General features: G+C 41.8%; 1 protein-coding gene across 1 annotated transcript in view; it reads right to left on the bottom strand.

Annotated features, from left to right (window-relative positions):
• Positions 1-27,704, bottom strand: part of PCOLCE2 (procollagen C-endopeptidase enhancer 2) — a 72,390-nt gene that overhangs the window by 7,921 nt on the left and 36,765 nt on the right. Inside the window, exons 3-6 of the mRNA XM_022582681.3 lie at positions 18,354-18,609; positions 11,597-11,721; positions 8,688-8,824; positions 3,350-3,504 (exon numbers count right to left, since the gene is read on the bottom strand). Of these exons, the coding sequence (XP_022438389.1) occupies positions 3,350-3,504; positions 8,688-8,824; positions 11,597-11,721; positions 18,354-18,609 (673 nt within the window). The remainder of the gene's footprint in view (positions 1-3,349; positions 3,505-8,687; positions 8,825-11,596; positions 11,722-18,353; positions 18,610-27,704) is intronic.

The following is a 27,704-nucleotide window of genomic DNA, read 5'->3' as shown; positions in this document are numbered from 1 at the left end:
CTCGCCATGCTCCCGTCCTCTCTGCTGCCCTGCACTCCCCAGCACGGCACCTGGTTCTCAGCCCTCCTCTCCATGTGCTCCCGCGGCCATGCCGGTGGGTCCTCCCTCCTCGGGGACGATCCCTCTCGGCGCCGCCACGGCCCCATCCTTCCCAGAGACGTTCCCTCTGCTCCGTCTCCGCCCCTCAGTCCCAGGCTTCCATGTCCTCCTGCTGAAGTCTCATCACCAATCTCCCAAGTGTGGACACCCTGTCAGCCAGTGTAGCCTCTTCTCCTTCAAGCTTATTTAGTTACTCTCAGACTCTCACGAGTACTTGCTTTCTGTCTTTAGAGGTTCAACACATTGACCCCTCGCATTCTTCCCACTGCACCATCCTGGCCCATCTCTACTTCCTTAGCTACTCCACTTAATTTCCATGGTCTGTTATCTCACTTCCCTGACACTATGTTAAACTCCCTTTCCCCTCTGCCCTCCAACCCTTAGGAAGCCTGAAGCAGCCTCTGCTTCTCCTTCTGTGCCCGCACGTAGACAGCTGAGGACACAAATGGACCCTCGTCCAAGTGACAAGCTGTCTCCAATTTCCACAGCTGTTTTTCGGATTCTCCCAACCCCCCGGGGCTCCCGCCTCCCTTCCGTCTCATTCTCAGCGGGTGACTTTGCCTATTTTCTGGGGAAAACAGAGATGATAGAAGAAAATGTCCTCGAAGCCCCACCAGACCTCCGAGCTGTCTTTATCTGGCCCCCTCTCTTCTTTCCTACCCTGAGAGAGGAGGCTGCCCACGTCTGGTCTAAGGTCTGTCCTTCTGTGCGTCCTCCGAAGGCCAGACCCGCTCATCTTTGTGGAAATTTCCTCTACAGTTTATTCCTTCACTCTGCCCTTCTGTTCTCCTGCTGTGCCGGCTACTGCCCATTGGCTTTACCACGTTCACACCCTCCCTTAGGCTTGAACCTGTGCACTGAGTTGCTGGACTTAGTTTCCTCGCCTTGCTCCACACGCCCCTCACCCCCATCTGGCTTCTGCCTGCACAGCTCCACTCATAACCCTTGCCAGGGTGTCCAGTAGCCTCCACGTCATGAAATCACATGGTAACATTTTAGTCCTGACGTTGTTTGAAGCCTCATCAACACTTGGCTCTTCTGACTACCCCCTTCTCAAAACACTCTCTTCCCCAGCCCCCAAGACACCTGGGTTCCCCCCACGTCCGCCGCCGCCCCTTAGCTGCTTTTTTCATTCTTCTCTGCCAGCAGATCCACCCTCTTTAAAGACCTGGAGTTTCTAGAGATTTAATTCCAGCCCTTCTTCTCCTTTCCCCCGTAACCTCTCCCTAGGCAATCGCATTCTGCACCATGGGGTCAACCATGTTGAAGACTCAAATTTAAATCTCTTGCTTAAATCTCTCTTCTGGCCTGGAGGCCCGTAGATCTTACTGTCTACATAACGGCTCCATTTGCTTGTCTCACAGACACCTCTAACCCCACAAGGGCACAGCTTAACTTATGAATCTACCCCTCAACCTATGACTCTACTTCTATGAATGGTAACATTGTTCCTCTGAGTTGTGCAAGCCAGGGACCCGGGCGGCATGCTTCTGGATTGCCCTAGTCCAATTAACCGCTGAGCCCTGTCAATATCTCCCAAGGTCTCTGGCCTGCAGAACTGTCAGTGTCTCTTGACCGTCTCTGTATTTCTGTCTGGTGCAGTTCCCCTGGACAACCCCAAGAACATGCTGACCCTCCTGACCCCTACAGTCCATTCAGCTCACTGGGGCCTCACAGAGTGATCTTCGTAAAGTGTGAATCTAATCCTGAACTTTCCTTAAATCCACCAACAGCTTCCCCTGCACTTAGGATAAAACCCCAACTACTCAGAGCATCAGGAGTGAGGTGGTAGGGCCTAAAGATGAACCTAGCAAGAGAGGCTAGGTACAAAGTGCGAAGGGGTTTGGCCCTTGTGCCGTCCAATATGGTAGCCACTGGCCACGGAGGCTTTTAAATTTTAATTAAATTAAAATTCAGATCTTTAGTAGCACTTGTCACATTTCAAGTGTTCAACAGTGGCCACTGTATTGGATGGCACAGGTGTAGACAATTTAAGTGGGAGAAGGACACAGTCTGCTCTGTGTGTGTGTGTGTGTATGTGTGTGTGTGTGTGTGTGTGTGTGTGTATGGGGCATTCAGTGGGGAATTAAGACAGAGGAAGGGGACCCTAAGAGTGTGGCTACAGTTGCTGTGGACCATGCTTGGGAAAACAGGTGGAGAAGCAGAATTAAGACGGAAAATAATGTGATAGAAATGAGTTACATTTGATATGTTTTAATTTAAATGTCTAGCAGTTGCAAAACTCTAGGAGAAAATTTACAAATTCATGTTTGCAATTTCAGAGAAAGTTTAGGACTGGAGATAAAAGCTGGGGAACCACAAGATAAAAGCTAGGGAACCACATGAATGCAGACAGATAATTCACTGGAAAGAATAGGACACCAGGGTCCACTGAGATAGGCTGGAGAAATATTGCTGTAACGTGCGGCAGTACACCTGCAGGCCACAAGGTGGCACACTGTGGAGTGCTCAGAAAAGTCAGCCCTTCTAGAAGTGCCTGTACTCAGGACAGCCCTGCTCAGGGTACCTGCAGAAAATGGTGGGCAGTAAAGCTGGGTTTATCTCAGCCTATTTCATATCTTAACCTTAGATCCTTCCTTCCCACTTTTTTTCTCCTCCCTGGATTTAGATTTTGAAATCTCAGGCCTGAAATCCTGGTGGGTGGAGCTGACAGGGTACAGAGACAAGATACAGGGACCCACACTTGCCCCTCCATTTCTTAGATAATACCAGAGTTTCCCGACTGGCTTCTATAATACCTCAAATATTTTTGTTTGATTTACTCCAATTTGAAAAAATAATACATTTCGTATGACACATTTTGGAGCATACCCCATCCCAAAAAAGTCCAAATACTGGCAGATGTGAAAACAGGCAGGTATCAGGGCCCTGAAACTTTAACCTAAAACACTACAGTTCTACGTAATAAAAAAAACACATAATTTTATAAGTGCCAAGAAATAAAAAGTAGGCTTGTAATGATCTGTGCCAAAACAGGGTTCCTAGCATTTTTAAGTGACCATAATCTTCTTAGGTAACATTTTAAAATTATTAGCTTAGAAGCATTCTTACACCTTACACTTTTCTTTAATTCATGGAATCATATTATTCTCTTCCATAAGTTGTCATCTTATTTAACTTATTTTAGTCTCAAGTATTTTCCTCTTATTTAATATTTTTTTTCTACTTCAGAAGAATTTTTCTTATACTCCTCAAGTTTGTGTACAAACTTCAAACAAGAAAAACTTACTTGTAGTCACAGGAAAGGTGGTGGTAACAGGTGGTGCTGTAGTTGCCGGCAATTTCTTTGGCCTGAATTTGTAGTGACCGATAAATCCATCTGCAGTTAAACTTAAGTCTGATAAGAACTGAATGAGAAGTTCATTTCTCTCAGATACAATTGGCCTAAAAGAAAAAAAGATGTAATTATATATATATTTAAAAATTTAGGTGACACCTCTCTGAAATGTAGAATTTTCTAACTTTCCATCAATTTCTGATGATAGGTTATTCTTTGTTTAAACTGAAAAGCTGAAATACTTAAAAAGATGATGGTCTTAATCTGCTCAGTATTAATGCGAATAGCTAACATTTACTGACCGTTTGCTCAGTTAGGCACGTGCTTTGTGAAAACTGTTGAATTCTGTCTTCACAACAACCCTGTTATTATCCCCTCTTCATGGAATAGGCAAGTGAAGATCGGAGAGTTCAAGTGATTTGCCCAAGGCCCTCGGTTAGTATGTGGGAGAGTCAGCATTTGAAAGGACCAGGTGTCTTTAGAGACGCTGGTAGACATTGGGACCAATGTAAACACTGAAGCTGCAGCTGGTTCCTCACAAGCACCGCAGGGTTTGGCCTGACTTGGCAACCACACAGCTTCTCTGAACTAAGACTCTGGGTTCCAGCTGGCCTGGGGAGCTAGGGATGCTGACCCTGGGGAATCAGATGGAGAACTTTGGTGAACAAATTCCCACACCCTGTGAAGACACCACCAAAGGGATCATCTCAGTGGGTTGGTCACCTAGGGATAGGAAAGCCATGCAGGGTTTAATGGGACTTTCATTTCATTGTTAATGAGAGTTCTTATGCGTGCCTGAAATGGAAACCTTTCTGTTTATAATCTGGGTAGCAAAATGCTGTGAAGGAGAAAGAGAAAGTGATTACTTTGTTTTGGTGGTCATGAAAGACATCATTAAGAATTCTAATTTTAAAGCAATTTTAGGGGCGTGCTGGTACTAAAGGTTTAGTGGCGATAATAACTGAGGCTCAGAAGCTCTGTTAAATCTTAGGGGATAACTATATTATACAAGACGGTAGTTTCATTTAATCTTGCTATTGTTATTTAAAAAATGGTTTAAAAATGCTGTTTGGCTAATTCTATTTTAAAACTATTTAATTCAGAAGTGGAAAATTTATTTAATTGAGTTAATTGGTGGTTTGACTAAACTCCTTTTTTTGAGTCGTCTTCTCAGCTGAATCACTTCTTAGCCCTCACGGATAGTAAGTAATGAGGCAACCTGTCAGCTATTTTGAGTGGAGTGGGTGGAGGGGAAGGTAGATCTGGACTTAACCCAACCAGTTAGAAAAACTGCAGGATTCTTTTCTGTCCTGAAGGTTATTGCCTTCTTAGCCAAGGGACGAGACAAACCTAAGAGCAAGCTCTGTGACCCACATTTAGAGTTCCAGTTACAAAAGTGACCAAGGTCATTTAAATAATGCTTCTAAGAATCAAGCCTGGAACAGAAATATTTTATCTTGCTTTTGAAAACACATTCCATTGAATAAATACAGTGTGCAGGAAACACAGTTCTCAACTACAAGTACAAATAAGACACGTTAATCTTGTTTAGGTGATAAAATTACAAAAAGCACTTCTTATAAGCAGCAAAGAAAACCTTAAGATCCAACCAGGTCAGCCTTCTAGGCATGATGTTATAATCATAGTGATCATTCACTGCCTTTTCTATGAACTCATCTTGGAAGCACGATATTGGAAGCTGAATTTTCTCAAGGAGGAGTATTTTAGTAACAAAGATATGCCGCTACTGAGTTACTTTGCTACTGAGCTTTAGTGTGAATGCGACAGAGTCACAGTGCCATAAAGGTACTGAGGGCAGAGTGCTGCATCTGCAAATTAATGTTACAAATCGCTAGGAAGGCAAGGGGGCATCTCACTTGGACCCACTCCCCACTGGCAAATCCCAGGATGGACTGAGGCTGCTGACTGGTGTCTTATAGAGCCGGCTATGTGAGCTGTCTCTGCCTTGTTATCCACAGCCTTCCTCTTCATCAATCACTACAGCCAACCAGCCCCCAAGTCCTGCCAATTTTGCCTCCTAAATATTCCTTGATCCACCTCCTCTTCATCTCTACCACCCTTCCCTACCACCTCAGCTTTACCGGGACCACTGCTACAGCCTCCTTGCCAGCTCCCTGCTCCTCTTGTCTACAGCGGGTGTTCTAGAAGCACCGGTCCTGTCACTTCCCCTAACTGCACTTCGAGAGTCCCCATGTCTGCAGGACGTGGAACCCAGCTCCACTCTCCGCCTCCTTGCTCTCTGGGCGCCCACTCAAGGTTCAGGCTCCAGAATAGCATAGATCTCCCCTGTGGATCTTCAATAACGGAGTCCCCTCTGCTTGGAATGAGTGTGTCCTAAGTTCTGCCTCTAACTCTCACTCTTGCTTCAAGACTTAGCTTCAACAGGCATAATCTCTTTTCCCAAACCTCCCCTGACCTCCCACCACTTGTCCCGACTGGACCAAAGGACTCCTTGTCAGAAATCCACCAGGACATTCCGTTGCCAATTTACCTATCTGCCTTGTTTTTGTCCTTCCCACTACTTACCTCTGTATCTTTTATTTTATCTTTGTGTTCGAGGTCCCTAGCATCGTGTCTGCCACACGGCTGGGGTATATATAGTAAATGTTTCTGAACTGAATCCAGTGGTATCGATACTGATTTGAACCAGGCACAGGGATGCTGAAGTGATATCCCCATTGCCCCCACCCGCCCTGAGTTTTGTGCTTCTCCTTTCCTTTTGTCTATAGATTTACTCATACATATGCATCGTGAAACCATATATTCTATAGGTTTGCATTTTTTTTAACTTGATATAAATGAAAGAATATAATGTGTCTTTTTCTGTTATTTTTTTCACCCTCAACATTATAACTGTGAGATTCATCCACTGTGCTCAGGGCTGTATAGTGTGAACTATAACAGAATCGAACTATTCTCTTGTTGATAAACATTGTGCTGTTTACTCTGCCCCCAGTACAAATAATACTAATGAGAACATTTTTGTATATGTCTTGTGATGGACAGGGACAAAACTGTCCACGAGAAGAGTAGGGTATATGCTCTATACCAGGTCAGAGGATACAAGCTCATTTTCAAATTTTTTAAAAAAATTGTTTATTGGGCTTCCCTGGTGGTACAGTGATTGAGAATCTGCCTGCCAATGCAGGGGACACGGGTTCAAGCACTGGTCTGGGAAGATCCCACATGCCATGGAGCAACTAGGCCCATGAACCACAACTACTGAGCCTGCGTGTCTGGAGCCTGTGCTCCACAACAAGAGAGGCCGCGATAGTGAGAGGCCCGTGCACCGCAATGAAGAGTGGCCCCCGCTTGCCCCAACTAGAGAAAAGCCCTCGCACAGAAATGAAGACCCAACGCAGCCAAAAATAAAATAAATAAAAATTTTTTTTTAATTGTTTATTTATTTTTGGCTGCGTTGGGTCTTCGTTGCTGCACACAGGCTTTCTCTAGTTGTGTCCAGTGGGGGCTACTCTTTGTTGCGGTGCGTGGGCTTCTTACTCTGGCGGCTTCTCTTGTTGCGGAGCACGGGCTCTAGGCACGCGGGCTTCCGTAGTTGTGGCTCACCGGCTCAGTAGTTGTGGCTCATGGGCTTAGTTGCTCACGGCATGTGGAATCTTCCCAGACCAGGGATCAAACCCGTGTCCCCTGCATTGGCAGGTGGATTCTTAACCACTGTGCTACTAGGGAAGTCCTTATTTTCAATTTTATTAGATATTGCCAAACTGATTTCCAAAGTGATTGTACCAATTTACATTCTTGTCAAAGATTTATTCACTATGCAGCTTTCTTCTTTGGGGAATGCCTTTTCATGTCTTTTGTCCATTTTTTCTGAGTTGTTATCTTTTTCTTAATAATTTTTAAGGATTTCTTGATATGTTTTGGAACCTAGACCTAGGTCTTTGTCAAATATATCAAATATTTTACAAATATCTTTTTCCATTTTGTGCCTTCTCTTTTCCCTCTCTTTAAGGTGTATTTTGATGAACAGAAATTCTCATTTCAGTTCCCAATCCATTTGTAATTGACGTTTGTGTGCTATTAGATATGAATACAATTCATTTTTACCATAGAAGCAAAAGTTGTCCCTGCCTCATTCTTCAATAGGGTCATCCTTTACCTGCTGATCTGTGCGTCTCTGGGATATGTCTCATCTGCAGAGACATGTGGATATGTTTCTGGCCTCTCTTTGGTGTTTTCATTAGTCAATTTTTCTACCTCTCTGTTAAAGCCACACTGTCTTAATTACAACAGCTTTCTGACCTGGCTCCACCATGGCTGGTCAAATCCTCCTGCCGGTTCCTTCTCCTTCAAAACTGTCTTAGTTTTGTCCCCTCCCCTAGCAATGCCATGTACATTTTACAGCTGGACTGTAAAATCCACATCAAAAATGCTTACTATTATCAAACATAATAAATATAAATGGATTTAAACCGGAAAGTACCTTGCTTTAACTCAGATGTGTCTATGGGAAATCATAGAAATGCATGTAAGATCAAGTGATGCAGATATTCTAATTATGTTGAAGCAACAGAATAAGAAAGGCTATTTAAATTGGCACAGTGGTGACCTTGCCGGCAAGTTGTAGTAATGTCATTGCCACCTTCCCTAGTACTGTATGTGGCGGTGTGAGATATCTTGCACCAAAACAGTCATGTGTTGCACCAAAATGCAGCACAGAGGAGTTAAGTAACTTGCCCAATGTCATGCATCTAGTAAGTGGCAGAGCTCTTAGCTCCATAAGTATTTGCTGATAAATACACAGTGCCTTTCAGGCTCACTCAGCAAGAATTTGAGCAACAATGCGAGGCGGCGTAAAGCCCCCAACGTCCAGGACAGGTAAAATCACCTGGATCTGTCATAAGCTTCCAGGTTTCCTCATCTGGATTCCCAATCATCAGCTCCCTAGTTTTTGCTCAGAATTTTCCTCATTCCACTCTGATGCTTCAGCTCCCCACTTGCAGGGCAGTGAGGTATCCAGGTCAGGTCTCTGGCTCAGCGTCTGCCCCAGGGGCATCACCAGCTCTACTTCGGTTTATCCGTTTGGCTGCCGAGCCCTCTCTACACTCTTGCTAATGTTGCCTCGCTCTCTGGGTTGGCTACTCTTTGTGTTGATGATGTACGGGACTCCACTGCCACGGAACCCAAGAATTTGAGAACAAAACGACACCACAAAATCTTCCAGAAAATACAATATAATTGGGCAATTTAATAAGAAACAAGTTTAGAGCTCCTAAAATATTAATGAAATAAAACAGGTGCTACTCACGCAGGGGGGCTGTCGCCACAATACTTCCCAATTCTTTCAGCGTCATTGATCTCCCCGCCGTTAAACACGGCCACATAATCGTACCGGCAGTAGTTATCACGCTCAACATCAAACTTCTCAAACTTTAATTCTATAAGCTTTAGTGAAAGCACAACATTAGAAGTGTCAGAGGAGCAGTGTGGAACAACCTCAAACAGAATTCTTCCTCTCCCCAGATTTGTAGGGTACCACGATTTTCCTTCTTAAAAAAATTTATTCACCGTGTTTGAATTTTTTCTTAGTGTTTACATACTTATTAGTTATCAAAATTGTGGTATTCTTTTGCTTTCATTTTTAATCATTCCAAAAGACCATCTCAAGCCCAAATCAATCCTAATTAGGATCTTAAACGTGGGAACTCTGTTCACTTACAGCTAAGAAAGTATAAAAACACTATATAACCCCAGAAACCTATGTTAAGACTTAAATTGGGCTTGTGTTGGAGTGGGAAGCGGGGCTATACACCAACTTCATTCTTCTCTAGAGGAAAACTAATAGAAATAAAAATATTATCTACAATGTCCCCTATAGTAGTGTGTGTTGGGGTGCGTGAGATGGGTGGACACAACAGTTCCCCTTTCAAGAAAAGGAGACTCACATTCCCACCACATGTAAAGAAGTCAAATTCTTTAGGACCAGAGGTTCAGGGAAGTGGGAACTGATTATGATGTCTTCTGGAAGTGATGTTTGAAAACTGTGCCTGCCAAACACAGTCTACTTGGTGATCTGGTTGATTTTTGAAGAGGTTGCATAGAAGCATGGATACACAAAGTCAGTGTTAGATTTCTGAAGTATTTCTTAATTTTTTTTTTGCACTGGTACCAGTAATAGTGTCCTAAATTATTCGAATCAATAATAAGTTTTGATGTAAGAGCAATCATTCCCCTCATAAGCAGATTTTTCAAGACTCCCTCCAACCTGTGAATCAGAGGAAGTCTCACTGGGTTCATAAATACCCATGGCACCCAGAGAGCTGGTCCCCACTCTTGCTGGATGGCAGGTGGGCAGGCAACCCTCCTTGCTGCTTATGGAATATAATAGGCATTAACTCCTGTTAGGACAGGCACACTGTTACTAGTTGTTAGCTAGCAAAGACTTAGACACAGTAATGTGGGTGAAGGTGATAACAGCAATGGCACCACAGAGAGACACAGAGGTAAAATGTGGCTTTGAACATCATTGCCACTTATCTACATATTTATTCACTTTTAAAAAGTCAGCACCAGTGATGGGTGAATAATTGCTTATTCATACTTAACACTGCTTTAAGTTATATTAAAATATTTCCTCTTTGGGTCCTGTAACTCCTTAGCGGTTAGTAATAAAATGTGTTCTAGGTTATTAAAAAATTGGCTGAACTTTTTCTACTTAGAAAATAGTCACAGAACTTTTGAAGAGAAAATAAAAATAAGTAAATAAATAGAAGGGTAAAGGGGAAAGTTATGATTTTTTAAAAAGTAAGTCTTTAATAGAAGAAAATGCCCATAGATTTACATAGAAATTACTTAGGACTTAGCTTTCTCATATTATTTTTCTCATTTGGACAGTTTCCAGTGATTTCAGACACCATGATTAAAAACTCAGCTGGCTGAAGCCAAAAGTCATATAAAAAGATAAAACCCAAATTTAAATAATCCAAGAGAAAAACAATGGAAAAAATGCTAAATTGTAATCTGTGAGTATAATTAAATTCAAATTATTTAATCTAACATATTTACAAATGACACAGAGAGAAAAATGATCAGTACTATCTCAAGAGTTACATAATGGCTTAAATGTTTGAGAAATTTAATTTTTAAATTTATTTTAAACTATAAAATGTTTAATAGATCTATAGAATCTTTCATTATCAAATAAATGAACATACTTTTCATCTTAAAAATAAAACTGAATTTTAGGATTATTATCAAAGTGTGTGAAGTGTGTGTGTGTGTGTGTGTGTGTGTACTCAAATGACTAACTTGCAGGGTATATTTACCTGAGTAATTTTCCACTAAAGAAATGAATATATGTCAAATAATATTTGTGTAAGCAATACAAAAGATCAATTTAGAAAAGTTTTTTTAACAGTATTATAATGCTTACCATACAGTGTTTTGATTTAAGTCTATAATGTTTTGTAATAATCACAATTTTTTTAAAAGTTATTTTCAGAATTCCACAATGTAAGCTTGGTCTATTCTCATGCTAAGTTCAACCCTGCGATTAATATCTGAAAGTGGTCCCCAAAAGGGTAAAAATTCATATAACTACATACTAATAAACAATGGAAAACTTCTCTGTTGATTGTTTTAGAGCAATGAATAAAGTTATTTGTGGGGAACCTACACAAATTTTATTTTAAACAGCAACCAAAAAAAAAAAACAAAACACACACCACCAGTTTTCTCATCAGACCATTCTTAGAAAAGATGTTCTTAGAAAAGATGATGTGGTATGCTTGCATTGGCTTTGTTGAAGTGAAGCACTCAGGCTGTTTCTGATTTGGTCTCTAAGAGGGCCATTATCAGGACATAATGCTCTGTGAGCAAATGGTAACCTGAAGTGTACATGTACTTGGGGATTTGTTATGCTCCCACGGTTTGTCACTGCTGCTTATAACCCCATGCTTACAACATCTTCCACGGCGTTAAACAATCTCATGTGGAATTTGCAGACCATTTGTATTTCAAAACCTGTTTTGAAAATTACAATTCTATAATAGGAAATTAAATCCGTGACTTTACAAGTCAAATGGCACAAAGGCAATTTTAACCTGGGCCTTTGCATGAAGAAATACTGTGTCCAGGGGGTCTTCCTCACCCTGTACCTTTAACAGTTCACACTAATTCACACATGCATACTTTCTTCATGTTTTCAGGGAATCTCACCTGATTCTTTGGGGCTACAATGTGCCACACACAAGTGACTCCTGCAGGGTAATCACGGTCTGGCCAGTTGGGGGTTTTAAAAGAGCCGGAAGGTCTTTCAAGGAGTCCTCCACAATACTGATCCCCTGAAGTTATTAAAAATGAAAAAAGAAAATCCAAGTTTATGGCAATGCAACCATGGGGAAATTAGGAATTTGGAATATTGATACTATAATAAAGACAATGGCAGATGCTTTTAAATTTTCTCTTAAAAAAATGGTTAGTCTCCTCTAAACCCACCCCCCTCCCTAACACACACACACACACACACACACACACACACACACACACAGAGAATGATCTCTAGGTTAACTGACATATCAGCACAAGAGAGAGAAGGAGTGAAATCAGGGCCATAGCTTCCTTCCTTTTTCCCATTTTTTGGACGAGACAAAACATTTGGGCACGCACTCATTCAGAAATCATGCAGGCTCATTAGAACTCTCAAGGCAGGGGTATTATTTACTAATACTATTTTTGTCCATGTCCACAGACAAAATCTGAATTAGCTGTTATAGACAACACTCATTCCTAGAAAACTTTTTATACTATACATCTTTCACAATTTTTAAGAATTTTGTTTGTAAAAACAATACATGTTTATAAATTTTCAGCAATACAGAAAAGCATTAAAGAAGGTGGGAGTGATTTCTAGATTGGGCCTGTGTTGGGCAAGCTCCCTCTTGGTCTGAGAAAGTGACTGCTCCAGAAAAGTCTCCTGGACTAACAGGTATAGGTGTCACAAGGGGGCCGCTCCATCCCGCGCAGCTACCCATGACCCTGGACTTGCCACCAGGCATGAGCAGTTCTGCTCTGAATGAACTCAGAACAGAACCAGGAAGGCTCTCTCCCAAGGGCCTCAGGAAGGGGTGCCACCGGGTGTTGCCAGGACCTGCTGGAGGTGCCCTCACACCAGACAGCACAGGCCCTGTGCGTTATGACAGGGACTGTGCTTCGTCAGCCAGTGTCCCTCTGCTGCCCTCTGTCCCCAAACCCCTGGTTCCTCCCTCACCTGCACACTGAGATGGCCTTGTGTGGGGATGAGACCATCCCCCTACCTTTTCCTCTATTCCTCCCACCCCAGACCCATAACCTCATGTAGAGCTCAGACTCAGCAGTGCTGGAGGTTCTCCCTTTATGCACAAGTCTCATTATTTCACTAGGAGCTTCCAGAAGTTTCACCACAGCTAAACTCAGCAGCACTTCTGATTGTTAGGATATTAAGATGGAGGTTTAGTTTCACACTTGGTCTTCAAGAGAAAATTCTGCAGTGTTAGATTCCTGCTCTGTGCCGATATTAGCCTCACTTCTCTGGGACTGAACTGGGTTTCCCCAATACGCCTAGACTCCTAGTAAAGCTGTTTCTTCATTGGTGGGGGGAAAAACATTAAAATTAAATGAGGGGTAAGATTACCTCAAATCCCACTAACCACAATGAACATGTGACAAACATCATTTCAGACCAATCTCTATTCATATGTATTGGGTTGGCCAAAAAGTTCGTTTGGGTTTTTCCTGTAGCATCTTACAGAAAAAACCAAATGAACTTTTTGGTCAACCGAATACAAAAAGGTTCACAGAAATAATTTTAGAAAGACATTTTAATACAAGTTTTACATTTAATTTTACTGGGACTTAACTAACAAACACTGAAAGGAATTAATATACTTTAATAAAAATATTTCTGTGACACAGAAGCTAATCATTCTTAAAAGAAGTCTCTAAATTTAAGACAATGTGTTATAAAAATTGAGCCTGGAGTAATTTCTGTAACTTTTTAAAAATATATATTTATTTATTTATTTTTGGCTGTGTTGGGTCCTCGTTGGTGCACAGGGGCTTTCTCTAGTTGTGGCGAACGGGGGCTAATCTTCGTTGCGGTGCGCAGGCTTCTCATTGCGCTACTCTTGTTGCGGAGCACAGGCTCTAGGCATGAGGGCTTCAGTAGTTGTGGCAAGTGGGCTCAGTAGTTGTGGCGCACGGGCTCTAGAGCTCAGGCTCAGTAGTTGTGGTGCACGGGCTTAGTTGCTCCGCAGCATGTGGGATCTTCCCGGACCAGGGCTCGAACCCATGTCCCCTGCATTGGCGGGCGGATTCTTAACCACTGCACCACCAGGAAAGTCCATCTGTAACTTTTAATTCATGGAAAATTTCAAGCATATACAAAGTAAACAGAACAATGTAATGAATCTCTATGTATGCATCATCCAATTTCAACGATTATCATCATTTTACTATTCTATCAATGTCACTACCCAATGCTCACCACCTGCATTATTATTATTATTATCATTTTACAGGTTTGGGGGAGGTAAATTCAATACTCTGAAATGCACAAGTCTTAGCTGTAAAAATTTGAAAAATGGATCTGCCCGTGGGAGCCACACTCCTATGATTATAATAGAATCATTTCCCACAAAATTCCTGTATCCCTTGTCAGTCAGTCTGCTGGCTCTTCGCGCCATTTTTCTAAAAAATTTCACCTTAGATGAGTTTTATTCTAGAGCTTCATATACATGAATTATACGGTGTGTCCTCTTCTGTGTCTGACTTCTCTTGCTTAGTACAATTTCCGAGATACATTCATGTTGCTGTGTGTATTAGTAGTTTGTTCCCTGACGTTGCTAAGTAGTATTCTGGGCTGTGGAAACCAGAGTTTGTTCACGTATTCTCCTGCTGATATTCATTTGGCTTGCTTCCAGTCTGGGCTTCTGCGAATAACGCTGCTATGAACATTTTTGTATACATCTCTTTGGGGACATGTATTTTCATTTCTCTTGCATAAATATCCAGGAATGCAATTGCTGGGCCAAGAGTAGATGTAGATGTTTAACTTCATAAGAAACTACCAAAATTTTTTGCCCAAGCGGTTGTAGCATTTTTTACCTCTCAAGGGATGAGCACTTTGGTTGCATCACATCCTTGCCACCATTTAGTGCGGTCAGTTGTTTTAGCCAACCCGGTTGGTATGTAAAACCACAGTGGTATCTCACTGTGGTTTTATTTTGCATTTCCGTGTTAACTAATGACACTGAACAGTTTTTCATGTACTTATGAGTCATTCATATATCTTCTTCTGGATAGTATCTGTTCAAGTATTTGCCCATTTTTATATTCATGGGGATCTTTATCTTTGTGCTGTTGAGTTCTTTATATATTTTGAATACAAATCCTTTATGAGGTAGTTTTGCAAATATTTGCTCCTATTCTGTAGGTTGCCTATTCATCTTGGTAACATTGCCTTTTATAAGCATTAGTTTTGATTTTAATGCAGTTTGCATGGTATGTATTTTTCCATCCTTTTATGTTGAACCTATTTTGTCTTTGTATTTCTAGTGCTTTCTTTTAGACAATTATGGTTGGGCTCTGCTTTTGAACCCATTCTAATAATTACTGTCTTCTAATTAGAGTATTTAATCCTCTACCTTTAATGTATTTATTGACATGTTTGGACAGTGTGCCAATTACTATTTTGTTCTATTTGTCACACCTTTCTCTTGTTCCATCTGCTCTTCCTTTCCTGCCTTCTTTGGTTCAATAATTCTGGTATTCTATTTTAATCTTTTGGCTTTTAGCTAAAATATGTGCATTTTTAATGGGTTCTCCAAGGACTGCAGTTTTAATGGGTTCTCCAAGGACAGCGTATTTAGAGTTAACAGTGTATTTCTTCACATACTGTATATTTCCATTTGCTCCTCCATCCTTTGTTCAATTGTTGTCATATATATTATGTCATACATTACGCTTGCCACAATAGAGTGGTAAAGTTTTTTGTTTGCTTTGTTTTGAACAGACACATGTAAAGAAATTAGAGAAGAAAATAAAATGTAGCCTTCTATATTTACCATTTCCAGTGGCCTTCAATCCTTCCATTACCTTTGAGTTACCCTGTGGGGCCACTTCCCTTCAACTTGAGAAACTTCCTTAAATACTTCTTGTGATGCAGGTGTTTATCTGAAAATGTCTTTATTTCATTTTTTTTTACCATTACTATTATTCTATTTTTTTTAACATCTTTATTGGAGTATAATTACAATGGTGCATTGTTTCTGCTGTATAACAAAGTGAATCAGCTATACATGTACATACATCCCCATATCTCCTCCCTCTTGCATCTCCCTCCCTCCCTCCCTTCCTATCCCACCCCTCTAGGTGGTCACAGAGCACCGAGCTGATCTGCCTGTGCTATGCAGCTGCTTCCCACTAGCTACCTATTTTACATTTGGTAATGTATACATGTCCATGCCACTCTCTCACTTCGTCCCAGCTCACCCTTCCCCCTCCCTGTGTCCTCAAGTCCATTCTCTACATCTGCGTCTTTATTCCTGTCCTGCCCCTAGGTTCTTCAGAACCTTTTTTTTTTTTTAGATTCCATATATATGTGTTAGCATACGGTATTTGTTTTCCTCTTTCTGACTTACTTTCATTTTTGAAGACTAGCTGTAGAATGCTGGGTTGATATCCAGCACTTTAGAAATGCTGTTCCACTGCCTTCTGGCCTCCATTGTTTCTGATTAAAAGAAAGCCATCCTTCAAACCATTGTTCTTCTGTATGTAATTTGGGTTTTATCTAATCGATTTTAAGATTTTCTCTTTATCTTTCGACTTCTGTAATTTAATTATGATGTGCCTAGGTGTGGCTTCATTTTTATTTATCTTATCTGGGATTTGCTGATCTTCTTGGCTCTATGAATTGATGTTCTTCACGAAATGTGGGTGGCCGCAAGCCATCATTTCTTGAGATATTTTTTCTGCATTATTATCACTCTCTTTTTCTTTTGGGACACAGATTACACATGTGTTAGACCGCTTGACATTGTCTCACTGGTCTCCGAGGCTCTCTTTCTTTCATCTTTTTCCTCCTGGTTCTTCAGCTTGGATCATTTCTATTCAAATCCACTGCCTTTTTCTTCTACCACCTCCAATCTGCTTGTAAGCCCATCAGGTAAATTAAAAAATTACATGTTCGGGGCTTCCCTGGTGGCGCAGTGGTTGAGAGTCCGCCTGCCGATGCAGGGGACACGGGTTCGTACCCCAGTCCGGGAAGATCCCACATGCCGCGGAGCGGCTGGGCCTGTGAGCCATGGCCGCTGAGCCTGAGCGTCCGGAGCCTGTGCTCCGCAACGGGGGAGGCCACAACAGTGAGAGGCCCGCGTACCGCAAAAAAAAAAAAAATTACATGTTCTGTATCTTTCAGCTCTAGTATTACCATTTTCTTTTTTTATATAGTTTCTTTTCTGAGATTCTCAATCTGTTTATTTTTTACACATATATTTCCCTTTAAATCCTTAAACATTTATAATAGCTGCTTTAAAGTGCTTCTCTGCTAACTGTAACTTCTGGGTTATTTTGGGGTCAGTTTTTATGGACTGCTTTTTTTCTTGAATATGGACACACTTTCCTGGTTTCATCACATGATTGGATACTGGACATTATGAATGATACATTATGAAGTCTCTAGATTCTGTTGTGTTCCTATAAAAAGTGACTTTTGTTCTAGAAGGCAATCAACTTGGCTAGACCCAAGCTCAAAGTCTGTTGCCCTGGTAGCGGGCAGCAGTTGTAATCTCTGTTTTTTTCAACCTCCAGATGATGCTTTTGTACCAGGCCAATTGAGTTCTCCCTCATATATGCAGAGTTTAGCCATTAGCCAAAGATTTAGCTGGATTATACCTAAATTTTTTGTGCCTCAATTCTTCTTTGGGATTTCCTCTCAAAGGTTCTGGCTGCTCTCTCAAACCAATGATGTTGCACTATAGCCCAAAGCAAGAAAAGATTAGGAGTGCCTGCAGGCGGAAGGCTGTAAGTTTAACAGATGTTGACCACTGTGGTTGTCTTCCAAGGGTAGAGGTTTCTACCCTTGGGAGCGCACATGTACTGACACGGAATGATCCCAACTCGTAGTGTGAAGTGTAAAGAAAAAGTTGTGAAACAATATGAATGTATGATACTACTTATATATTTTAAAAACTATTGCAAAAGTACATACATATAAGTAAGTGCATATAGACGGTATGGGAACTACCAGCCACAGCTATTTCTAAGAGGGGACTACAATGGGGTGAAATGTTTCTATAGCTGTATGTGTATATCTGTATGCAGGCTTCACATTTTTACTCCATGAATCTCTACATTTGAATTTTTATAAGAATATATATGGCTTTAAAAAAGACTGATTTTTTTTATGGTTTATCTCAGAATATTGAATATAGTTCCCTGTGCTATACAGTAGGACCTTGTTGTTTATCCATTCTATATGTAATAGTTTGCAACTACTAACCCCAAACTCCCAGTCCATCCCTCCCCCACCCTCCCTCCCCCTTGGCAAGACTGATTTTTTTTTAAGATTTTTTTTTTGATGTGGACCATTTTTAAAGTCTTTATTAAATTTGTTACTACACTGCATCTGTTTTATGTTTTGGTTTTTTGGACACAATGCATGTGGGATCTTAGCTCCCCAACCAGGGATCGAACCTGCACCGCCTGCATTGGAAGGCGAAGTCTTAACCAGTAGACCACCAAGGAAGACCCAAGACTGACTTTTCAATGGTCTCTTGATGGTTTGGTGGTATTTATTAGCTCTCTGTTTGAGAAGAATTGCTCTTAAACTTTAGATTACATGAGTAAATCCATATAAATTGCCTAGAACAGTGCCTGACACACAGGAGGCATTCAACAACTGTGAGCCCTTATTATTGCTGTTATGTGGAAACGATACCTCTTTCATTTGGTTCAGCGGCAGAGAACATGGCCATGAAGCCATTCCCAGCTGTGTTGGCATCGGAAATCATCTGCACCATCATCTTGTTGCCACTGGACACAAGAGCTCCGGGCCGGAATGTGCCGCAGAAGCGCCCAATGCGCTGGCCATTGGGGTGGCCGTTGTACACATCCACAAAGTCATAGCGACACAGGTTGTCACTCTCCAGGTCTATGAATCGGAAATTAAGAACTACTACTTTTCCCTCGGGGACCTGCCAAGAAAAGGGCCAAGTGGAAAACGGTGTCATGAAAACATCTGAAATCTTCACATCTAGCCAATTACTAAAATAAGCAGATAAAAGTTTAATACCCAAAATGATGGTTTTTCTTCCCTCAACTCTGAACTAGGCCAGAAAAGATTTTCTACCATAATGCATTCCTAGTGAAAGATAAGCATTTGTTCTCTTTTGACAAATTCCACAATTCTCTGGGGTACGGGAGCTTATTCCTAGGGAGTCTGTCTCAACAAAGCTGCAAAATACTGCATCAGTCTTATTAATTGATAAGTCATTGCTGACAAAGAATACCAGTCCTGATTGGACCGTAGCGCACATCTGCATATTTCAAAGCACCATGGCACTCAGAGATAGTGCTTGGCAAAGCAACATTTGAAAGGTCATTTTTCACAAATAATACAATAGGACGATCTCAATATACAGAATGTTTCTATGAAGTTCAAACTGAAGGGGTGATTTGGCAATTGTGCAGTTAATTTACAGATAATCCACTTTGGATCCTGAAGAATCCAGATCAAATATCTACAATGATTATGTTAATTGAGTAACTGGTGAATCATCTCTTTTCAAAGTCGCTGAGTTTTTATTTGTTTTCCAGGTGAAAACTTTGTATAACAGGCAGCCTTGAAACACAATATACACTGATGAAAAAGATGTGTTTTCACTTTCTCATAAGACTTTCCTCACCATAATCTCCTCCTCCCTCCTTGTTCCCTGAATAGGTAGAGAAAATGGCTACAAAAGCATTTGGCAGGATTCTTACAAAAGCCCCATTTCTTTCCCAGTTCACACTATTTTAATTTCTTCATCCAAGCTGTTTAAAGTCTTGATCAGCTTTGTTTCATACTCAATAGAATAAGAATTTCATTCCGTAAAAGCTTACAGATGACAAAGGTCAGTGATTAAAGAAAAAAAAAAACACAAGCAACACTGACTGCTTCATCTTAGACTATCTCAGACTCAAAGATCAACAGATGCTTTCTTATAAATATGGCTTCCCCATGCTGGTAAATGCCATGAATTTTTTTTCCTATAATAAGAAGAAGTGTTTCAGTGTTACTTGCCTTTTTTGCCACATACACACCCAATGTAGAAGCTGTAACAGAGTAGTCACAAGAAGAGGGATATTTTGGCTTTGACATGGTTGCATTCTAATTGCTGGAAGCTTATCTTAAGTGTGAATATCAGAAGCTGTAAAGCCACAGTCTAAGAAGCTGATAGCAAAAAATGCAATTAAATTTTTAAGCATGCTCACGGAGATAGCTGTTGTAGAATGCCTTGTTTTTTTGTTCTGCTTTGTTGCATATAATCTCTATTTATCCCATGATCAGAAAATGATCAAAATGTGATGCCACGGGCTTCCCTGGTGGCGCAGTGGTTGAGAGTCCACCTGCCGATGCAGGGGACGCGGGTTCGTGCCCCGGTCTGGGAAGATCCCACATGCCATGGAGCGGCTGGGCCCGTGAGCCATGGCCGCTGAGCCTGCACGTCTGGAGCCTGTGCTCCACAACGGGAGAGGCCACAACAGTGAGAGGCCCGCGTACCGCAAAAAAAAAAAAAAAAAAAAAGTGAGTCCTTTCTACTGTATGACCCAGCAATTCCACTCCTGGGTATATATCCAAGAAAACTAAACACTAATTCAAAGATACATGCACTCCAATGCTCTTAACAGCATTATCTACAATTGCCAAGATATGGAAGCAACCTAAGTGTCCATCAACAGATGAATGGATAAAGAAGATGTGGTATATATAAATACAATGGAATACTACTCAGCCATAAAAAAGAATGAAATGTTGCTATTTGCAACAACACGGATGGACTTGGAGGGTAATAGGCTAAGTGAAGTAAGTCAGACAGAGAAAGACAGATACTGTATGATATCACTTATATATGGAATCTAAAAAGTACAACAAAGTAGTGAACAAAATGAAACAGGCTCACAGATATAGAGAGTAAACCACAGTGGGGAGAGGGCAGGGAGGAAGGGCAAGATAGGGGTAGGGGAGTAAGAGGTACAAACTATTATGTGCAAAATAAACAAGCCACAGGATAGAGTGTACAACACAGAGAATGTAGCTAATAATTTATAACAACTATAAATGGAGTGTAACCTTTAAAAATTGTGAATCACTATGTTGTACTCCTGTAACTTATATAATCTTGTACATCAACTATACTTCATTAAAAAGGAAAGAAAAAGTGAGTCCTCTCTGCATGGTTGCGTTCTTTTACTCCCCAGCCATGTTCAGCTCCCTGGGTGGAGGTGCAGAGCGGCTGGAGCTGGATTTAAGCAGTGCTGGGTGGGGAGGTTGGGAGGTGGAGGGGTGTTTGCCAAGTGAGGACTATGGTGGGGGAGAGGACGTAGGCAGGAGAATGACCATAACGGTGGACCGTGGAATCCAAGTTGGGTTACAAGCATAGAAATCAGGACTCAGTAGGGTGAGGGCAGTAACAACCTAGATCATGGTAGAGGCAAGGACAATGACAGTGGAAGTGGGTGGCTGAGGAGCGATGGAGGAGAGGAAGCTAAGGACCCAAGGGGATCATCCGCGTAGATATTGAAATTACTGCAAATGATGACAAGGAAGGTGCTGAAGACAGTGACCGTGAGCCAGGGGCTAAAATTTACAAGAAAGGAGGGAGACTGTCCTAGAGTCTTTGGACGACTGCAACAAGGAGGGACATGGGGCATCATAGCCTTGTTTCATTTCATTCATCATAGTTCTGTGACACTGAGAAAACTGGGTGACTGTGGTCAGGCTGTTGAAACGGAATCCAAGCCTTGGATACTCATTCCCAATGGGATAAATCTTTCCTTCTCCAACATTCTTTATTTGGTCTCGATGCAATGAAAAGTTGAAATTTCTCTGAGAATGAGACACAAATATATCAGCAGCAGAAAATGGGTTACATTGTATAACTTTCAACACAAAACCCAACAACCCGGACAAAAACTCTTTGGAAGGAAGGTTTCAGGGGAGATCTGTACCCATTGTGGGTCTATTGGAACCACAGACGAATGCCATCTCACACGGAAGGCCAAAGAGAAATTCTTCTGCAAGTGAGATGCACATTGCATCAAACCCTTTCGCTGTAACACAACAGCTGTTCTTCATATTTATATAAGGAACCAAGACTGTCTGATGCTCTGTGAGGTGAACTTTGCTAAGAGTTCCAAACAGGACTTTGGAAAGCATATTCTCTGAAGATGACCTTCCACTTGAAGAATCTATGGTCTGTACCCTTGATTTTTCTTTGTTAGGGATGTAAAAAAAAATATAGAAAGAAACAAAGAGTAATATAACACACACCTGGGTACCAACCAGCCAGAATTGATTATTGTTAACATTCTGTCAACACATTTTTTAAAAAGTAAATACAGGGCTTCCCTGGTGGCGCAGTGGTTGAGAGCCCGCCTGCCGATGCAGGGGACGCGGGTTCGTGCCCCGGTCCGGGAAGATCCCACGTGCTGCGGAGCGGCTGGGCCCGTGAGCCATGGCCGCTGGGCCTGCGCGTCTGGAGCCTGTGCTCGGCAACGGGAGAGGCCACAGCAGTGAGAGGCCCGCGTACCAGAAAAAAAATAAATAAATAAAAAAAATAAAAAAAAAAAAAAGTAAATACATAATTTCAGATAAAATGAGTTTTCCTTTGTCCTCATTCATAGCCTCATTCTCCCTCCTTTCTCAGAAGCAACCACTGTCACAAATTGAGTGAGTTTTCTTCTGTGCCATGCAAAATACTTTTATATACATGTATATGTATCCATGCAAAATACATAGTTATGTTTTTGTGTCCGTTTTCCCTGAAAGATGGAGCTCTAGAAGGTAAGGATCCCCCCCGCCTGCCTTGTTCACTGTTGCATCCCCATCTTCTGGACAGCACATGGCCCCAAGTAGAGGTGCATAATAAAGATTTATTAAATGAATGAATCTATCAAGAGCTAAATGGACACCGGCTTCTTTGCACAAATCCTGGACGAGGCATCTTCTGGGTGGCTCTGCCTCGTGGGTTTTAATTTCATATCCCACCAAGCAGCAGAACTCCAGAAGGCCCCTCTCCTTTCTACGTCATTCTTTACCAAAAATAGAAGACATATCTTTGGGGAAACTTTATATCTCAAATCTCCCGTAAATGCTAACAATGCAGAAACTCAAGTAAGGTACTTTTTGGGGGTAGCAAATTAGACAGGGCTACCAAGTTGTTGAGATTCTATTGACCAAAGGATTCATTATCTGCCTGTAGAAAAATAATTCTGGGCTTGTGATTTTCCTTATCAGTAGCCGAGTCCTGTGTGGGCCAAAGCCCAGCACTTCAACAGTGACCTCAGCTCACCCCACAGCCCGTGGGGTGTCCTTATGGTCACAGGCAAGTATGCCAAGTCGCTGGATGCCAGTGCCAGGGTTGCTGCCAGAGAATGAATGGGGAATTGCATTCTGAGCTGGTCATTTGCATTTTCAGGATACTATGAGCAAATGCAAGAAAGAGAAGCCACAGCAATGAGGAGCCCGTGCACCGCAACTAAAAAGTAGCCCCCGCTTGCCACAGCTGGAGAAAGCCTGCATGCAGCAGTGAAGACCCACCGTAGCCAAAAATAAATAATTAATGTAAAAGTAAATAAATAACCGAGTGGATGACAGAGGACTTAAAATTGTGTTATTGGCTATCGATGTGTATATTCAACTTGAAATTATTAAAGTAAATCCATTTCTATCATTTGCAAAAAAAAAAAAAAAGTGCAAATAGAAGCCAGCTGCTTTTGTGTGGAGGAATAGATTTCGGTAGAAGTGGGAACGCTCCTTTGTGTCTGTATCTTTTCTTCCCCCAACGCATCGTTTACTAATTTGAGCAAAAAGATCTGTTTCTGCAGCCTGTCTGATTTTTTTAAAAAGCCCTCGTTTTAATGTTCTTAGATTTTCTTCTTCCACAAACAGACCTTTCAGAAAGCATGTTCTAAAATTCAGGCCACATTTTATTTACAGCAAGTTCAAGAGGCACGGCAGCTCTGTGTCAACTCACTTACATCTCCAAATGTAATCCAGAGAAATGTATGTACAAATTACGCACAAATATTTGGCTAGGCTTCAAGAGGGGGATAAATCAGAAGCTTCAAGATCTTATTCATGTGTCTCTTCTATTTATTTTATTTTTCTTGGCAGTGCCATGTTGCTTGGATCTTGGTTCCCCGACTAGGGATTGAACCTGTGGCCCCCTGCAATGGAAGTGAGGCATCCTAACCACTGGACCACCAGGGAATTCCCATCATCTGTGTCTATTTAAATACTCCTCTTTTTAAAGATGGAATCTTATAAACATTAGGAAAATAAGACATACATTTTGATTCATGGAAATAACGTGATGTTTTGAAAAAAATATATATATATTTTTTGGTTAGGGTTTTTACCAAAAAAAACCCCATTACACCCTTATGTCTGGAAGGAGGGTGGAAACCCCCAACTACCTCAAGCCCAGCCCATGAGAACCAGTGGAGATGAGGTTACACTCCTCTGCTGAAAACTGTCCAAAGCTTTCCCAGCATGGCAGGAATAAAATCCTCACTGTACCTATAATCACACACTTAAGTAGTGTATAAAAGGTGCCGGTATTTTTCTAAGCCCTTGACATATATTATTCCACTTAATTAAAGCAACCCTATGAAGTTGATATTAGCCCAGTTTTGCAATTTACAGGTAAGGAAACTGAAGCAATGAGAGGCGTAAGGAAGGTCCTGTATGATATGGCCCCTGACTATCTCTCCGACCTCATCTTTCCTTGTCATGCAACAATCTGGCTGTTCAAGGAACCCTCCAAGCTGGTTCTCCACCTCAGGGCCTTTGCACAGTCTGGCCCCTCTGCTCGGCACACTCTCCTCCCTGATATTCCCAAGTCTGCCTCTGCCTACCTCATTATTTAACTGTCAGCTCAAGTGTCACCTTTCCAGAGGGGTCTCTCCCGAGCCCTTCAGTTGCTTTAGATCATGTTGACCATATAACCGTGTTATTTCTTTACAGGTTATGTATCATCTGTCTCTTCACCAGAAGGTACCATCCAGAGACCAGAGGTTGCCCACAGCTAGTTCAATACTTAGCTATTACAGGAGTTCAAAACGTAGTTATAGAACAAATGACTGGAATCCTTATAATCTTAATTTTAAAAAAACAGTGCAGACCACAACTCCTATTACTAGCACATAAGTTTATATAACAATGTAAACTAACAGGTATGAGGCAAGCAGTAGTGGCACCCTTCTGAAAAGGAAGAAACAGCCCAGAGTGGTTATGATGACTTACAGCCACCCAGCAATTCAGCGGCAGAGCCCAGGTGTCCTGACTTCTACCCGACTGTGTTTCCCATGGCCTGACCGTGGCAGAAGCTGGGGAGATGCTCACTGATCTCGGTTCCTTTCCCCAGGCACACAGGAAGTTGACATGCTCCAGCCTGCACTGCACTTAGGTTGGGGCCAGGTGCCTGGGTCCTGGTCAGTGGGATGCAGGTGAAGTGAGGTATCCACGTCCAGGCTGAGCCATAAAAGCCCTCTGCACAATCCTTTCAGAGTTCTCTTTTTGCTCTAAGGAGGGGACTCAAGGGAGGAAACAGGAAGGTTCTAGGAGATGGCAGAGCCACACAGGAGCTAATGCTCAAAGGAGAGTTGCCCGGGACAGCCATCCAACTGCACTGGACTGTGACATGAGCAAGAAATTACCCTTCGTTCAGACTCACAAACATAGAGAACAGACTTGTGGCTGCCAAGGGGGAGGTGGGGTGGGGGAACGATGGATTGAGAGTTTAGGGTTAGCAGATGCAAGCTAGTATATACAGGATGGATAAACAACAAGTTACTCCTGTATAGCACAGGGAACTATATTCAATAGCTTGTGATAAACCATAATGGAAAAGAATACGAAAGAGAACGTATATATATGTATAACTGAATCACTTTGCTGTACAGCAGAAATGAACACAACATTGTAAATCAACTACACCTGAATAAAATAAAGAAAAAAAAAAAGAAATAACCGTTTGGGGCTTCCCTGGTGACGCAGTGGTTAAGAATCCACTAGCAAATGCAGGGGACATGGGTTCGAGCCCTGGTCTGGGAAGATCCCACATGCTGCAGAGCAACTAAGCCTGTGTGCCGTAACTACTGAGCCTGGACTCTAGAGCTCAAGAACTACAACAACTGAAGCCCACGCACCTAGAGCCCGTGCTCCGCAACAAGAGAAGCCACCACAATGAGAAGCCCGCGCACCGCAATGAAGAGTAGCCCCCGCTCGCCGCAACTAGAGAAAGCCCGTGTGCAGCAACGAAGACCCAACGCAGCCAAAAATAAATAAAATGAATAAATTTATAAAAGAAATAACCGTTTGTTGTGTCAGGCCATTGAGATTTGGGGGGCTGTTTGGTACAGCTTTACACTTTGGGTTAATGATCCTGATTGACACATGGATAGTGACACGTGCCAGTTGTCCTGACCCAGCAGCTCGGTGACAGGCAACTGTGGAGATATCTTTGTTGTTTTTTGGTGCCTATAAGTTCCATATGAATCAGCATTGTAATATGGCCACCAAGAAGCGGACATGGTCTCAGGCTGTGTGAATGGGAGGGGAGGTGACAGACGATTTGAAGCAGTCAGAAAAGAGTGAATTCAGAGGCATCACCGAGGTACGTGCTGTAAATTCAATGGCTCCTGCAAAGTCTAACTGGCTCCTCTGGCACCACCGTCGTGACCCCTGACGCCTTTATCTGTGGCTGGGCAGTGAAGGAGAGAAGACAGTCAGCAGCCATGGGTACTGCTCGAGATGGGAAAAGAAATGGGTCTTCTGATGGAAGACCTGGCTGTGGAATGAACAAGAAGCTGGTCATGCATCCTAAGCCTGAGGGTGAAGATGGAAAAACCAGAGAGGAGAAGGTGGCTCCTGCAGGGCCACTCAAGTCTGCCACGGGAAAATGCAGATGGGAAAAATGTGAAGGCACAACAAAGCAGCACCCAGGGCAACAGGAACTCTGAGGAAAGTCCAGCCAGGATGGGGAGACAGGCAATTGGGCAAAAAGCTACTCCTTTAGATTTTGCCTGGGGGAGGAGAAAAAGTCAGGTTTAAATGTAGAGCATTCTGTATAGCTGATTCACTTTGTTACAAAGCGGAAACTAACACACCATTGTAAAGCAATTATACTCCAATAAAGATGTTAAAAAATATATATATATATAAGTAACATATATAGAAATTTTTTAAAATGTAGAGTATTCCTTTTTTTAAAAACTGAAGTAATTTTATTTATTTTTACTTTTTATTGAAGTATAACTGATTTACAATGTTGTGTTAGTTTCAGGTGTACAGCAAAGTGATTCAGTTATACATATACATATATCCATTCTTTTTCAGATTCTTTTCCATTGTAAGTTATTACAAAATATTGACTATAGTTCCCTGTGCTATACAGTAGGTTCTTGTTGTTTACCTATTTTATATATAGTAGTGTGTGTATGTTAATCCCAAACTCCTAATTTATCCCTCTCCCCCTTCCCCTTTGGTAACCATTAGTTTGTTTTCTGTGTCTGTGGATCTATTTCTGTTTTGTTTATAAGTTCATTTGTATCTCTTTTTTTTTTAAGATTCTACATATAAGTGATATATGGTATTTGCCTTTCTCTGTCTGACTTACTTCACTTAGGATAATCTCTAGGCCCATCCATCTTGCTGCAAATGGCTATATATCATCCTTTTTTATGGCTGAGTATTATCCCATTGTATATATGTACCATATCTTCTTTATCCATTCCTCTGTGGACAGACATTTAGGTTGCTTCCATGGCTTGGCTATTGTCAACAGTGCTGCAATGAACATTGGGGTGCATGCAAATTATGGTTTTCTACAGATATATGCCCAGGAATGGGATTGCAGGATCATATGGTAGCTCTATTTTTAGTTTTTTAAGGAACCTCCATACTGCTCACATCTTTTCACAGATGTGCCTCTTCTGCTTTTCCTGTGGCTCATGGTATCACTAGGACCCTACCATAGATGTAAGTGATGACAAATCTGGGCAAGTTATGCATTAGTCATCACTT

Source organism: Delphinapterus leucas, chromosome 4 (genome assembly GCF_059928025.1).
Source record: "Delphinapterus leucas isolate spDelLeu-1000000601 "Yukka" chromosome 4, BTC_Dleu_Yukka2, whole genome shotgun sequence".
Classification (NCBI taxonomy): Eukaryota; Metazoa; Chordata; class Mammalia; order Artiodactyla; family Monodontidae; genus Delphinapterus; species Delphinapterus leucas.
Note: the sequence above shows the minus strand (reverse complement) of the source record. Positions and strands in the feature narration are given on the sequence as shown.